At 38.1% G+C, this 15,302-nt stretch overlaps 1 protein-coding gene across 6 annotated transcripts in view; it reads left to right on the forward strand.

Moving 5' to 3' along the window:
* The window catches only part of ITCH (itchy E3 ubiquitin protein ligase), a 126,306-nt gene extending 112,332 nt beyond the window's left edge, over positions 1 to 13,974 (forward strand). For all 6 annotated transcript variants that reach the window (XM_065565727.1, XM_065565728.1, XM_065565725.1 and 3 more), the window contains 6 exons: positions 1,324 to 1,464; positions 3,191 to 3,311; positions 3,922 to 4,026; positions 8,236 to 8,332; positions 8,786 to 8,858; positions 11,326 to 13,974. In XM_065565727.1, the coding sequence (XP_065421799.1) occupies positions 1,324 to 1,464; positions 3,191 to 3,311; positions 3,922 to 4,026; positions 8,236 to 8,332; positions 8,786 to 8,858; positions 11,326 to 11,425 (637 nt within the window). In that variant the 3' untranslated portion in view covers positions 11,426 to 13,974. The remainder of the gene's footprint in view (positions 1 to 1,323; positions 1,465 to 3,190; positions 3,312 to 3,921; positions 4,027 to 8,235; positions 8,333 to 8,785; positions 8,859 to 11,325) is intronic.
* The last annotated feature ends 1,328 nt before the right edge of the window (positions 13,975 to 15,302 follow it).

Below are 15,302 nucleotides of genomic sequence, written 5' to 3' on the forward strand. Positions count from 1 at the left end.
TTTGGAGTTTGACGGCCCAAGTCACTTCGGAAAGTTGAGTAAAAACAAGTTATAAAACTTGAGGTGTATTTTGAAAACATCGTAACTTTACAAAAAAAAATGTAAGCAGACTTCCAGAAAAAACTACTCTTGATTGAGGCGTAATATTAAAAATTTCAGTAAGATTAATTACTTTTTGGGGAAAGTAGAGGAAGATTTGAAAATAATGCTTAAAATGGAAAGCTAGATTCAACTCTGATGATTAACAAGGAGCTGATCCATAATAATACAAATATAAGAGAAAAATGGGCCCTGTGGATGTGATCAGTAGCAAAAACTATAGAAGTGTAGTTCTTATTTATAAAGCACCTGCATTGCTGGAGCACTCAAGATGCTTTATTTTATAATAAAATAATATTAAGAACATAGTTTTAAAATGCCTTATAAACTTAACAAATAAAAACAGGGAGGAACCTCTTTAAAAAGAAGGAAATGGAAACCGAGAGTAGGAAACAATAATTACAAATGGTCAAACTTAAACACTTTTGGGAATTAATATTTTATAATAAAAAGACAATACTTAGTTCTAGTTGAGTGCAGGAGACTGGACTAGAAGACCTCTTGAGGTTTCTTCCAGTCCCACGTTCCTATGATTCTATGACATTGAGATATATTTAAAACTAGTGAGAAATTGATTGAGATAAATTTCAGAAAGAAGCAAGTCCCACACCTCGCCACAGAAAGCCCCAGTGGCCTAGCAGCTTAAGACTGAGCGAAGGGAACCTTAGCTAGTAATTGGGGTTTGAGCAAAGGTATCCATGAAACTGAGGCTTAGAAAGTAAGTATAATCACTAGAGCTTACATGTTTATGGGCTTTAAAGTCAAAAGTTCCATTGTAAAATCAGATTGGTATATCCTCATCAGCTAAAGTGGGGAGGGGGAAAATGCAGGGATACATTTTTTTGATACAGTATGATCACATTAACTCCAGACATCAAGTACTACATTCTGCACAAGCTGAAAATGGCAGAAAAGCCCTGCTGAAAGACCTACAAGAGGGAAATTACAATAAATGATCCTTTTAATCATGAGAGGGCATGTTTTGCTGATGCAGTCATCCAACTAAATTACTGTTCAGCCTGTACACATTGTGCAAGTAGAAAAGTGTACATGTAACATCAGACACATAGCTTTTTTTGAAAAGCCTGTAGTCAAAAATGATTCTTAACTTGAGTCATGAACTCCAAAAAAGTTTACTTAATGAGACTCTTGATAAAAACCTCATCTATTTAGCACAGGACCTCTTGGCAGTTCTTTACAATACATGATGTTTGTTTCTTGCAGAGAAAACAATATTGAAGAATGTGGCTTGGAAATGTATTTCTCAGTGGATAAAGAAATTCTAGGTGAAATAAAGAGCCATGATTTGAAACCTAATGGTAGCAACATTCTGGTCACAGAAGAAAATAAAGAAGAATATATTAGGTAAGAACAAATGAGGGTTTTTTTATCTATTCCTTTACCTCCATCTGTTTCTTTCCCTAATTCAAGCAAGAGTTGAATTTATCTAGTTACATAATTTAAAGCGCCACAGAAATACTTTCAATGAATAACTGATACTATTAGCAGCAAGTGACTGTTTTGGATGTCCTTTCTGAAGAGTGACTTTTAAAAGAAGCTGAAGAGCCACACTTGTACTGAAGATGTTCAAGCTTAATGTCCAATATGCTCTGATAGTCAAAAATCTGAATGTCAGATTATAAACCATTTCAGAGTCCACTGAGATACTAGCTACCACTTTTCTACTGTCAGATTTAAAACATTGGTTTACATCTCATGTGTTTTTTAATGTTTCTTTCTTATTGTCTGTTTATCAAAAAATATGTTTAAAAGTTCTGTTCTCAGCTGGTTCTCTGTTAGCTGCACGTGCAGTGCAATCAAAATGCTTATTTTGTGATGTCACAGTCATAGGCCTGGGAAACACTGTGGTGTCATAAATATGAGATTGACTTCACTACAGGAACATTTTGAAGCTGTGTTGGGTGGGAGGGATCTTTTTTTTTTTTAAATAAAAGATCATTTATCTTGAATACTAGCAAAGGGAATGCAGGAATGTATGGGCCAAATAAACTTGTTAATATTGAAGTCAATTCCTCCATATTTGCTGCAGTATGAACACCTTACACTAATAATGGGTATTGGAGGCACAGAATAAACTGAATCTCATTTTTTTAATTTCTAAACGATTTATTCTATTAAGATTACTGTTGGTTGGCAGGTCTTGGTATAATTACATGAATGAGCTGTGACAAAGTGTCAAACTATATTGAACATTTCTAAATAAATAACACTAAGTCACACAAAGGGTAACACATTAGATAGGGAACACTTTTATATTTTGGAAGGTATTAATAATAGAAAACCCCCTGAATAGAATCTGCAAAAAAAAAAAAAACCTTCTCTTCTAGCTTCCAGCAGCCCAGGTAAAGTGTGGATTCCTATTGCACTCCCAATTTTCTGTCTCTTTCTCTGTATCCTGCTTTGTCTCCTGAGTTGCTAGGATTGATACCAGAAATTAGCCTTCTTTCCTCTAGACTCCAATTCTCCTGACAGGTTAGGCTTGAATTCAGCATAATATCTGCTTCTCCCTGGGTTCAGGTTCTCCGGGTCTCCTGCCTGCTTTTCACCCTTTTATTTATGGAGAGTGGAATTTCTGCCACAGAGCAAAGTTTCATGATTAACAGACACAAATATGGAACTTTCCAAATGGACATAGTCGTTTCTTGGTAAGCTAGCAGTCCTCATTATCTTCACCAGTTCAACTTGACCTAGTTTTTACCTTTTCATGGTTAATGACTGAGATTTCTGGGGAGAATATTGGACAAAAATACATTTTTTTTCTCTTCTCTCAAATACCTAGGGACTGCTGTGCACTCATTAGTATAATCACTGGATAGATACTGCCTCCTCTTTGATCGTGTAAGCTAGTTCTTAGCGGAATGGTCAGAAATAGAAGGTTTTAACTTCACTTTAAAGCTGGTTTACACTGTATTGAGATTCAGTTACAAATTAAGTTTTGTCTTCAGAACTTTCCATAATATTCTTTAACATAGTTCACAGTCATCACAAAATAGGCTAACAAAAGAAATGTGGATCTGGGCAGCATGGGACAGTTTAAATGACAGATTACCTTATCTTTTTCCTTTTCCAGGCTGGTAGCAGAATGGAGACTCTCCCGAGGTGTTGAAGAACAGACACAAGCTTTCTTTGAAGGCTTCAATGAAATTCTTCCACAGCAGTACTTGCAGTACTTTGATGCCAAGGAACTAGAGGTGAGGGACTTTATTTGGGTATGGGTAGGCACAGTTGATGTTAAAGTTAACAAGACTCAGTGGGAGTCCAGCCCTCAATTTGCAAAACAGAGCTGTGTGATTGTTGAAGAAACTGTTGGTTAGTGGTGAAAATTTTTCCTAAACAGTTTCTTTGGTTAACACATTTCCCTCTGGGAAGCATTTTTTATTTAAAAACAAAAATATGGAAAAGTTATATACACAGAAGAGAGCACTGTTATGGTTCACACTTAGTAGTCATATTTAATATTTCTTTTAACTGAGCTCTTCATTTGAGGTTCAAAAACAAGCAGTTATTCATCTTTTCATTAGGGAAGATTATCCCATTCTATCTGGTTTCTTCATAATCAGTGATTACCCTTTCCTATAGCAGGTCTGAATAAAGCTCTGTGTCCATGAGGTCACCAGCATTACTGCTTATTGATTGGTGAAACCAAGCAGCTACTTGAAAATAAAATAAAAAGTGAATATACAGTCATAGTAGGTGTTTCCAAGTGCAAGGACAGATGTCCTTTGTTGACACCATATAGAAGCCATTGAAACAAAATATCAGCTTATACCTCTATATTTCTCCCCCCCCCCCCCCCAAAAGGTGCTTTTATGTGGAATGCAAGAGATTGACTTGAATGACTGGCAGAGGCACACCATCTATCGGCACTACACCAGGACGAGCAAACAGATTATGTGGTTTTGGCAGGTTTGTGGTTGATTTTTCCTTTGTTTTTAAAAGTAAGAATTACAGAAGGGATGGGATGATGCTACAGCATGATGAGCAAAAACCAAAATCAGAAAACAAGTCTGTGCTACCATAATAGGTCCAGTGCCACTGTATTTGTGCAAAGTAATGCACATTGGAAAACATAATCCCAACTACACATTCAATATGATGGAGTCTAAATTAACTGTTACCACTCAAGAAAGAGATCTTGGAGTCATGGTTAGCTCTCTGAAAACAACTGCTCAATGTGCAGTGGCAATCAAAGAAGCTAACAGAATGTTAGGAACCATTGGGAAAGGAATAGATGATAAGACAGTAAATATCCTAATGCCACCATATAAATCCATGGTACTTAAGTACTACATGCAGTTCTGGTCACCCCATCTCAAAAAAAAAAAAAGATATATTAGAATTGGAAAAGGTATGAAGAAGGGCAACAAATTTGATTAGGGTAGTGGTTCCCAAACTTTAACAACCTGTGAACCCCTTTCACTAAAATGTCAAGTCTCGCGAACCCCCTCCTAAAAATGAATATTTCCAGGGATTTTCTCATTTACCTGAGTATAAATTATAAAAGCAGTGATCTTGGAAATATAAAATTTGTTTTTATGACATGCTTATTACCCACTATTTAGTATTAACTATTATTTATCATTACAGTATTTTTATTACATTATGAAAACGGCAACACTCTTCCAAGATCTCACTTTCGTAGCTTGTATCACTTTGAATAAGCCTGTTATAAGACAAGGCTCCTATGTTTCATTAAGGAGTATCAGATTTGAAACAACATGAAGGTATTTAAGAAGCCAACTCAGAGTTCCTCCTACACAAGCATTCAGATCTTGAGCAGTCCAGGCAAACAACGCACATTACAACAAAGCTTAAACTTGTTCTTCATAATAATTTTAAAAACAAAACTAGCTGCCTATTTAATTTTAAAAACAGCAAAAAATACCCACCTCCCTTTTTTATAAGGAGTCTTGAAGTTTAAATCTCTTCAGTGTGATAGATATGCTTGCTTTGATCTGCTTAGCTCTTGGAAGTCCAGGTGCTCCAGGCTGCTGGCCGCGTGCTGCCTGGGGTCCCTAGGGACAGCTCTGGCTGCCATTAGGGATTTTTTCCCCGAGAACCCCCTGTAACATTTTGTGAACCCCCAGAGGTTCACGAACCCCTGGTTTGGGAACCACTGGATTAGGGGGATGGAACATCTTCCATATGAAGAGAGATTAAAAAGACTGGCTGTTCAGCTTAGAAAAGAGACAACTAAGGGGGGATATGATAGAGGTCTATAAAATCATGAATGCTGTGGAGAAAGTGAATAAGGAAGTGTTGTTTACCCCTTCACATAACACAAGAACTTGGGGTCACCCAATGAAATTATTAAGCAGCAGGTTTAAAATAAACAAAAGGAAGTACTTCTTCACACAACACAGTCAACCTGTGGAACTCATTGCCAGGGGATATTGCGAAGGCTAAAACTATAATGGCATTCAAAAACAAATTAGACAAGTTCATGGAGAATAGGTCCATCAATGGCTATTTGTCAAGATGGGCAGGGATGCAACCCCATGCTCTGAGTGTCACCATGTAAACAGTTACTGACCTTCTTGTAACGGCTGTTTTTCGAATGCGTTGCATGTGTTTGTTACACGGCCCATCCTCCCACCCCAGTGTATCAGAGTACCACTGGGCTCTAGTGCAAAGGAACTGGAGAAGGGTGAGGCTTCTCCGCCCTTCCCGCCCTCCGAGGAGCTGAGCAGTGGGCAAGGCTGCCCAATGGGTACTGCTAAGGAAAATTCTTCAGCACCAGTGCAGGTGCCTACAGTGTAATGGACATATGCAACACAACTCAGAGAACAACAGTTACGAGAAAGTAAGTGGTCTTTCTCTCTAAGAACTTGCAGCAAAGCCCACCCTTCTATCATATGTCTTATTAATAAAGCCCTACACAGATCAGGAAAACATGCTACCTGCTGAAAGAAAGAAATGACCATAAGGTGCGAAGAAGTAGTTGTCCTAGCAGTGCTGATGGTTTTCAGTTTTATAATAAAGCATTCCACAACTTCGGTTGGAGTGGACCTAAGATCAGAGAGGCTTGTTTCCTCCTAAATTGAGGAACCCTGTTAAAACCTGCCTTATAGGGGCAGCTAGTGACTGGCATTACTGACAATTCTGAACTCCAAAGCACTAAAGGGATTCCAATATCCTGCCCAGCTGTCCCTCTGCCTTCGCAGGGCTTTATTACAAATTGTGAATCTGAAATGGAGACAGCATTAGTGATGCTACTATCAATCCCTGCATACAACAAGCCTGGAAATACATATTCTCCTGCAGGTGCTGGAGACATTAATTCCCTTATGACTGCCATGACGCTAGGAGAACTAGATGTTTGGCTGTTGGCAATAGGCAGTACAGCTTAGTTATCCAACCTGAGCATAATTTTTCTGTTATCAAAATTACATTCTACTCTCTTCCCTCCTCCCCTAATATTAATACTGCCACCAAAATGGGACTGTATTTCCCAGGAAGGATATGTTCCCTGTTATACCAGTAGAAAGCCAACCTCCAGCCAGATGTTAGCAGTAAATAGGATGAAATTCAGTAAGGACAAATGCAAACTACTCCACTTAGAAAGGAACAATCAGTTGCACACATACAAAATGGGATATGACTGCCTAGGAAGGAGTATAGCGGAAAGGGATCTGGGGGTCATAGTGGATCACAAGCTAAATGAGTCAACAGTGTAACACTGTTGCAAAAAAAGCAAACATAATTCTGGGATGTATTAGCAGGAGTATTGTAAGTAAGACACGAGAAGTAATTCTTCTGCTCTACTCCACTCTGATTAGGCCTCAACTGTAGTATTGTGTCCAGTTCTGGGCGCCATATTTCAGGAAAGGTGTGGACAAATTGGAGAAAGTCCAGAGAAGAGCAATAAAAATGATTAAAGATCTAGAAAGCATGACATATGAGGGAAGATTTAAAAAATTGCGGTTGTTTAGTCTGGAGAAGAGAGGACTGAGAGGGATATAACAGTTTTCAAGTATATAAAAGGTTGTTACAAGGAGGAGGGAGAAAAATTGTTGTTCTTAACCTCTGAGGATAGGACAAGAAGCAATGGGCCTAAATTGCAGCAAGGGCGGTTTAGGTTGGACATTAACAAAAACGTCCCAACTGTCAGAGTGGTTAAGCACTGGAATAAATTCCCTAGGGAGGTTGTGGAATCTCCATCATTGGGGATTTTTAAGAGCAGGTTGAACAAACACCTGTCAGTGATGGTCTAGACCATACCAAGGGTACGTCTTCACTTACCGGAGGGTCCGGCGGCAGGCAATCGATGTTCTGGGATCGATTTATCGCATCTGGTTAAGACACGATAAATCGATCCTGGAAGTGCTTGCCGTCGACGCCGGTACTCCAGCTCGCCGAGAGGAGTACGCGGCATCGACAGGGGAGCCTTCCTGCCGCGTCTGGACCCGCGGTAAGTTCGGACTAAGGTACTTCGAATTCAGCTACGTTATTAACGTAGCTGAATTTGCGTACCTTAGTCCAAAGTGGGGGCTTAGTGGGGACCAGGCCTTAGTCCTGCCTTGAGTGCGGGGGCCTGTACTAGATGACCTCTTGAGGTCCCTTCCTGTTCTATGATTCTGTGTCAAACGTTGGATACTGAGAGTCTGACGTTCAAAAATGGAGATTAGAACAGTGTTGTATTAAATGATCACCTCTTGGACAGTTAGTATTTTAGAATATTTTTCAGAAACTTATTTTCTGTCTTTCCTAAAATAAAAATAATTAGGAGCTATCTTGATGCACTCCAAAGAAAATTCTGATAGTCACTTATGCAGACAGAAACCCAACATGTTCTTAATTCTGAATAAAGAAACCAAATATCTTAAATGTAACATAATATGTAACTTAATGTTCCTCTTCACCTAACTCATGTTCTTTTGGGCAAGCAATTTAACCTCTCTATTCAATGCCTTATTTGTGAAATGGGGATGATAATGCTTCCCTAACTTTGTAAGGTGCTGAGAGATACTTTATTAATGCAAACTATTACTGCTCCAGAAGCTTTTCACAGTAATATAACTAATTGGTTAATTTATGGTCATTTATGTTCTTTGTGAAAATAATTGTGTGTAGAAGGTGCACCTACATATCTGTTTTATATTCATTCCTTTTCAGTTTGTGAAAGAAATAGATAATGAGAAGAGAATGCGACTATTGCAGTTTGTTACAGGAACATGCAGATTACCAGTTGGAGGATTTGCTGACCTCATGGGTATGCAGAATAATCCTTCTAATGTATTAGCTCATTTTTGAAAAGGACAAAACTGTATTTTGTGATTGTTTATGAACAGCTTATTTTTGTAATGAATCAAACCAAATACATTTCACTAGCTATTCTCATAATTCCCCATTATATTTCAACCATGACAGGGTGGAAAAAAAACATATTCTGATCTCAAGTGATCCCAGACTTCCTTCAAAACCATTTCTTTTAAATTGGTGCATTTCACCATGTAAATGGTTTGATCTGGCTGGAGATGAGTGATTGGAGGCACACTTCTTTATTCTTCTATCGCCAGTAAAGATAATCTTGTCTTTCTGAGGTGCTTCAGATTTGATGTATAGTATATTATTTACTGCATTAAGGAAAGGAGCTATATCCCACACTTACCCATATTTGCAACTGGTATGAGAATCACTTTAAAATACTTGGTTTTTATTGCAGGGAGCAATGGACCCCAGAAGTTTTGTATTGAAAAAGTTGGAAAAGAAAACTGGTTACCTAGAAGTCATACTTGGTGAGTACTCATTAGATTAGAATATTATTGTCCTTCTAATAATCCTTGGTTACTGATAGACTACTTTAATATTTTAGCAAGGGTTAATATAGCAACATTCTGATGCTCAGAAATATCTAGGGGTCCAGAGATTACAAACAAAAATTAACTCTGGCCTGGAATCTGCTTTACAGCCATAATCACCTGTATTCTGCAAATCCTACATTTGCTTTAGCTAAAGTGGAGAATGCCCAGGACCTTTTGGAGTCAGGCCCTAAATAAGTATGGATAATCATTTTGAACTGAATCGTAGTTTAGTGTAGTACCAAAACAATTTTATAGTCTTACTCTAAACCTTAGTGATCCACATATTTGTTTCCAGTGGGTAATCAACCTTTTTTTTTAAACTTGATTTACGTTTTTTATTGCCCTCCACTTGTTTTTCTGGCCAGCTGTAGCAAACAATGCCCTCTGCAAAAGTGGAACTGCCTGTAAAAGAAACTGAAGAGCATCACACAATCCTAGTTATTTTTCTTCTACAGCTAGATCCAGATATATAGCATTTCTTCTGTCACTGGTTGTGCCCCAGTTTATAGTTTGGTTCTTGGCATATTTTGATGGACATGTTAGGAGCCAAGTATTTATATTGCATGAAATTTATTAATGCTTTGGAGTATGGCAGGGAAGGCACAAATGATAGAGACTGCTTTTTGGAGTGTGGTAAGGGGGATACATTGGACTAGTGCTCTGCAGCTGAGATGGGTGCTTCAGTAAAAATAAAGTATTGACACAAAAATGGAGCCAGGATAGTCAGAAATTATGCATAGCTGTAACTCTGACTTCAAGTTGTTTCTTGGATAGCAATTTCTTCCCTTGTAACTGCACTTTCTATAAATAAAGCTTTAATCTTCGCTCACAGCCAGCTGTCTTCTGTAAGAATATCCTTGGGTAAGTCACCTGCAGTCATTGAACCCCGAACCTCCAGATCTAAAAGTGTGAGCTTCTACTGCTTGAGTTAAAGGATAAAATCTGTTAGCACGGAGGCAAGGACCCATAACTCTGTCTGTGTAGTGCAGTCACTATCAGGAGACAGTCTCATGCTGTTAGTGTGGGTTACATAAACATCTGGCCAAAGGAATGTCTCAATTAATTGCCAGTTTCGAACGCTGCAAGGGTCCCTGTGGGAATTGTTTTCTACTGTGGTAAATCTTATGCAAAGATGATTGAATGCCAACAAAGTCTGACTGTTGCCATTTTAACATACTAAATTTGTTCCTTCCTGCATTAAGAGAAGCTCAAATTTCTCATGACTTTAAAGTTTAGTTGATTATTGTATATTGTTAGAATCCTGCCCTTATTCACTCCAAAATAACTTGAACCTTTCAACAACCAGAACCCGTCTTTAATGTACAGTACGGTCCCCATATTCTGTGGCATTGTGGTACAGCATACTGAAAATTCTATGGCAGCTTCATTACATTTTTTGAAAAATATTGTGAATAAATCTGTTCGTTATGGCATTAAATTCTCCACCTGTGAAGGCATGGGTAGGCAGTTTGGGATTGGATTTAGCTTTATATTCCTGCTAAAATGGTTAGCAGTGAAATAGTTGAGTGTGGACATTGAAACATATAGATGCCAATTTTAGAATCGACATATCATTGAGATAAAGGTCAATTGAAACCTCACAAAGCTGCTGTCTGCAAGTTGAGGGAGAGAATACTGCTTCTCTTTTATACGTGATTCACATTTTCAAGGTTATTTTCACAAAAATGTATTTAAATGAAAGTTGAAAGTCTGACATATACTATGGCAAGGGGTAGTTGTCACTGCAAATTCTACAGCTGCACAACTAGAATACATGGCTATTGTCTAACTTAATTTAAAAATTGTATATAAACTTACTTCCAAAAAAGTCAGCATTAATCTGGTCTCATTCCATCAATCACAATGCATTTTATATTAGAAAAATTCCCCTTTGACTTAAAAAATAAAAACAGAAAAGATGCAACTTACTCTCTTTGGTAGACTCATTCCTTCAGCCATTTTCATTTTTCTCGGGGGGGAATAAGTAGTTTTCAGTAGAGTAATATTTCCAGGGCATACACTTTTAAAAGTGACTAATGATTTTGGGTGCCTAGCTTAACACTTTAAAGGGATCTGATTTTCAGAGGATAAGTGCACCAGACTTCTGGAAATCCAGTCTCTTTCAAGTGTGTCAAGATTTGCACCCAAAAATAAAGGCATCTGAAATCACTGGTCACCTTTTGAAAATGTGTAGACCCAGGCTATCTGGATTTTTTTCTTTCTCTATCTAAATATAAAATAAATAGCTGTGTAATAAGTGTGATTTCTACTCTGGATACTGGGGCGTTGAGTACCCTGGATTTATGTTCAAGGTGCATCTGTTAGTAAAATGATTGTTTTTGTTGTGTGTTTTGATTTTTTTTTCATTCTTTTTTAGAAGTTGTTTAATTTTTATTTTCAGTTTCAATCGCTTGGACCTGCCACCCTACAAGAGTTATGAGCAGTTGAAGGAAAAATTATTATTTGCAATTGAAGAAACAGAAGGATTTGGGCAAGAGTAATCACATGTGTGAATTTGCACCCTGAAGAACATGAACTTGTGTGATGTACGTTCTTCACTTCCTCTGCTTGTTGCACATCTCATTGTAAAGTAAACTTGACTAGGATTTATTTAAACAATTACTAGTGTGTAAGTAAATGGATGTTATCCTGAGACTTTATCCCCACTAACTCTGGATTTCTACAGAGCCCTTCCAGAAATCAAATCAGCAAATTATTCATCTACAAATGATACCTGACCTAACTAGAGATTTAATACAGCTCTCGGCTCTGCTTTGTTTCACTCTTCATTAATTAGAATGTGTCCTCCTTAATGACAGTTTTTTTTTTAAAAACTAGTCTTTGTCTTTCCTTTTTAGTAGCATTTCTTTTGCTACTGATGCACTGGGAAGTCCATTGGTAGCTGCAATGCTGCAGCATCCTCATAAGCCTCTTTACAACAGTGTTATTAGAGCCAGCTTGTAACTACCCTCTGGGTACTATGAGCAAATCCATTGCTTGTGCTGTTGTTTCTTACTCAAGTGTGGCCTGACTGTTTTTTGTTTTGTTTTTTCCCCCTCCTGGAGCTTTTTCACATTTCATCTTCATTCAGATCATTGCTAAGGGGGTGTAGAACTACTGCACATGTCCAGAGTATAGCTTTGTTTTTGTTTTTTTAAATCTGTTAATTTTGGCATGATAACCTGTCTGAGGTTGTTGCTATGTTTGAGCGCCCTCTCCTATTTCAGAAGAATTTTGATCCATTTCCATATAATACACACACTTAACGTCAGATACAATATTAACACTGTGGTACTTCAACACTCATTTTGCAAAAGACGAGACCACCTGGGATTGCAAGTAAATGCACTGAATACATTTGCAAACTGATGTTTCTTGTCAAATGAGTTAATGGAAAGTAGACTTGATGTTGCTATTAAGTGCCCAATCAGATAGTTCTTAGATTTTATCCAGTTGTTGGGAAGAGGTATAGCATGTAACTGGTTTCTAAAACATGGATATAAAGCAGCCTTGCTTATAATTTTAGTGGAGACCTGATGTACTATAATTGGCTAAGAGATAGTTGGTGCTAGAAAGCTTAGTCAAGGATTGCAGACTTCCAAATGTTGCTATATCACTAAATTCAGTAACTCCGTAGAGGTTAGAACTAATGTGTTCAGACTAACTCAACCCTGAGTTGCTTCTGAGCAGTAACTTCTGTAGTGTGTTTTCTTTCTGATTTGGACGGATAACACCTTTCACTTCCTGTTATAATCTGTTGTATTACAATTCTCTAGCAGCATACAATAGTATTTTACATTATACTTCCTCTTTTGGAATTAATGCACTTTCTGTAAATGGTCAGCTCTCTCCCTGGCATTCCTCCCTCCAGATGGTTAAACTTCAGTGGGATGAGTTTCTAACTATGGGAAGAGAGATGACACTTGAAATGGCAGTAGTGCATGTTAATGCATACCTGCCACTGTCACAGTGCCCTTTGGAAGGCTTCTAATATTAGAGCTGGAAGAGGACAGATGGGTACTGTCCAATCGAACTTCCATCTCAAAGAAAATGTTCCTAACATTTATTGTGAGGGCTTTTCTGTGCCAGATCATGCAAAGGGATCAGTTGTTCCTCAGCATGTGCTTGTAAGAAGGGGGAATGGCTTAGACCTCTGTAGTGTTTTTACTTTCTTTGCCATGCATAGTCCAAGAAATGCATGTAAACATGTTGCTGGTTTTAGAGAAATTGATCCACTTTTAGCTTTTCCCTGGTGGATGAGAAGTGAACTGACTAGCTTACCTGGAGGAATGTCTGCCAACTCCCAAAACATCTGATGGATATCTTACAACATATGGCTCATGGAACAAAAGCCTGATAAATATTTTCTGTTGATAATTCTTATAATGAAGCCTAGCTAGCTAACATATTTACAAGAGAGAGATTAGATTAAGTGAGATAATGCAAGATTAAGCTATGGAAAAAAGTTTGTGTTCTGCATAATGATTCATGAATCATGTAGCGACCTAGAAATATTAATGTATAAATATCACCCAAAAGGCTTTCTGCCCTATATTTTTAAAATAAAGAATAGTTATAATTGAAATAGCCATAGCCCTAGTTCTATAGGGTGCGGCTGTTTAATATTTTTATGGTTGAAATATTTAGTTCAGGAAAAAGGTAAATGCTTGTATATATTTTTGCAGTCCGGGATCTCACTTACTCCATTTCTTCCTTTAATTTAAATGGCATGTTTATATGTCTTTACTGCTGTATTAGGGAGGGAGAAAGGGGGCTGGATATCCCAAGCACGAGAAGTCATGTTAAAATATTGCAAATAGGGAATACTTCACTGAAAAATGAATATGTAAAATGAAATATTGCATTTTGGCCAAAATGTTAACATTTAAAAATAGGTTTATAGTAAGTGTTAAATTAGCAATATTTCTGAAAACAGAACTAAAAATTGCTTTTAAAATACATTTTGCTTTGTAAGCATTGTAAATGGTAACAAATCTGTTAATTTTTTACAGCATGTTATGTTGAAATAAAAAGGAATTAATATGAGCAATTAATGCACTCTTCTGCTCTTTATGGGGACCTGGGGAAAACATCATGTGCATAAGCACACAATTTGGCATACCGCGTGATGGGTAGAGTGATTTTGACTCCGATCTTCGGTAGAGATCAATGAACATGTATATGCCTTTCTTACGTTGATTTAGCAGCCTGTAAATTGCAGGAAACTGACACTTTGTCTCTACTGTATGCATGTGAGAATGTTAGTGGATCCAGTTATATAAGATTTACCATAACTCTATTTGGGATTTTGCTTTATGAAAATGTTAATTTTCCCATAACAATTTTGATCCACTGATCTTACGGCTAACACAGTCTAATATTTCTGGGTAGTTCAGAAAATGTTAACATATTAATGAAATATGTCGTAAAAGGGTCATTACTTAAATTTGCTGCAGTATAAATAGGGCCCTACCAAATTCATGGTCCATTTTGGTAAATTTCACGGTTATAGGATTTTTAAAATCGTAAATTTCATTATTTCAGCTATTTAAATCTGAAATTTCACGGTGTTGTAATTGTAGGGGGCTGACCCAAAAAGGAGTTGTGGGGTGGTCGCAAGGTTATTGTAGCGGGGGTTGCGGTAATGCTACCCTTACTTCTGTGCTGCTGCTGGTGGCGGCGCTGCCTTCAGACCTGGGCAGTTGGAGAGCAGCAGCTGCTGGCCGGGAACTCGTCTGTGTAGACAGAGCCGCTGCCAGCCGCAGGGCAGAAGTAAGGATGGCCTGGTATGGTATTGCTACGCTTGCTTCTGCACTGCTGCCTGCAGAGCTGGGCCCTCAGTCAGCAGCCACCACTCTCCAGCCACCCAGCTCTGAAGGCAGCAGCAGAGAAGTAACGGTGGCATGGTATGGTATTGCCACCCTTACTTCTGCACTGCTGCTTGCGGAGCGCTGCCTTCAGAGCTGGGCACCTGGCCAACAGCCGCCGCTCTCCAGCCGCCCCGCTCTGAAGGCAGCACAGAAGTAAGGGTGGCAATACAGCAACCCCCCTAAAATAACCTTGTGACCCCCTGCAACTCCCTTTTGGGTCAGGACCCCCAATTTGAGAAACATTGGTCTCACCTGTGAAATCCCTTTCGTATAAGGTACAAGCACATAAAAAGACCAAATTTCACCGGGGGGGAGGAGAGAGAGAGGGGTTGGGGAGATAAGATTTCACAGTCCATGATGGGTTTTTGTCATGGCCATGAATTTGGTAGGGCCCTAAGTATAATATTTTATATATATAATATATATATTAATTTATCCAGTTGATTTGTGTAAAAGAAAAAATAATTTGTGACCACATATATTGCAGTTTTTAATATATGGCAAAAAA

This window comes from Chrysemys picta, chromosome 13, assembly GCF_011386835.1.
Source record: "Chrysemys picta bellii isolate R12L10 chromosome 13, ASM1138683v2, whole genome shotgun sequence".
NCBI lineage: Eukaryota > Metazoa > Chordata > Testudines > Emydidae > Chrysemys > Chrysemys picta.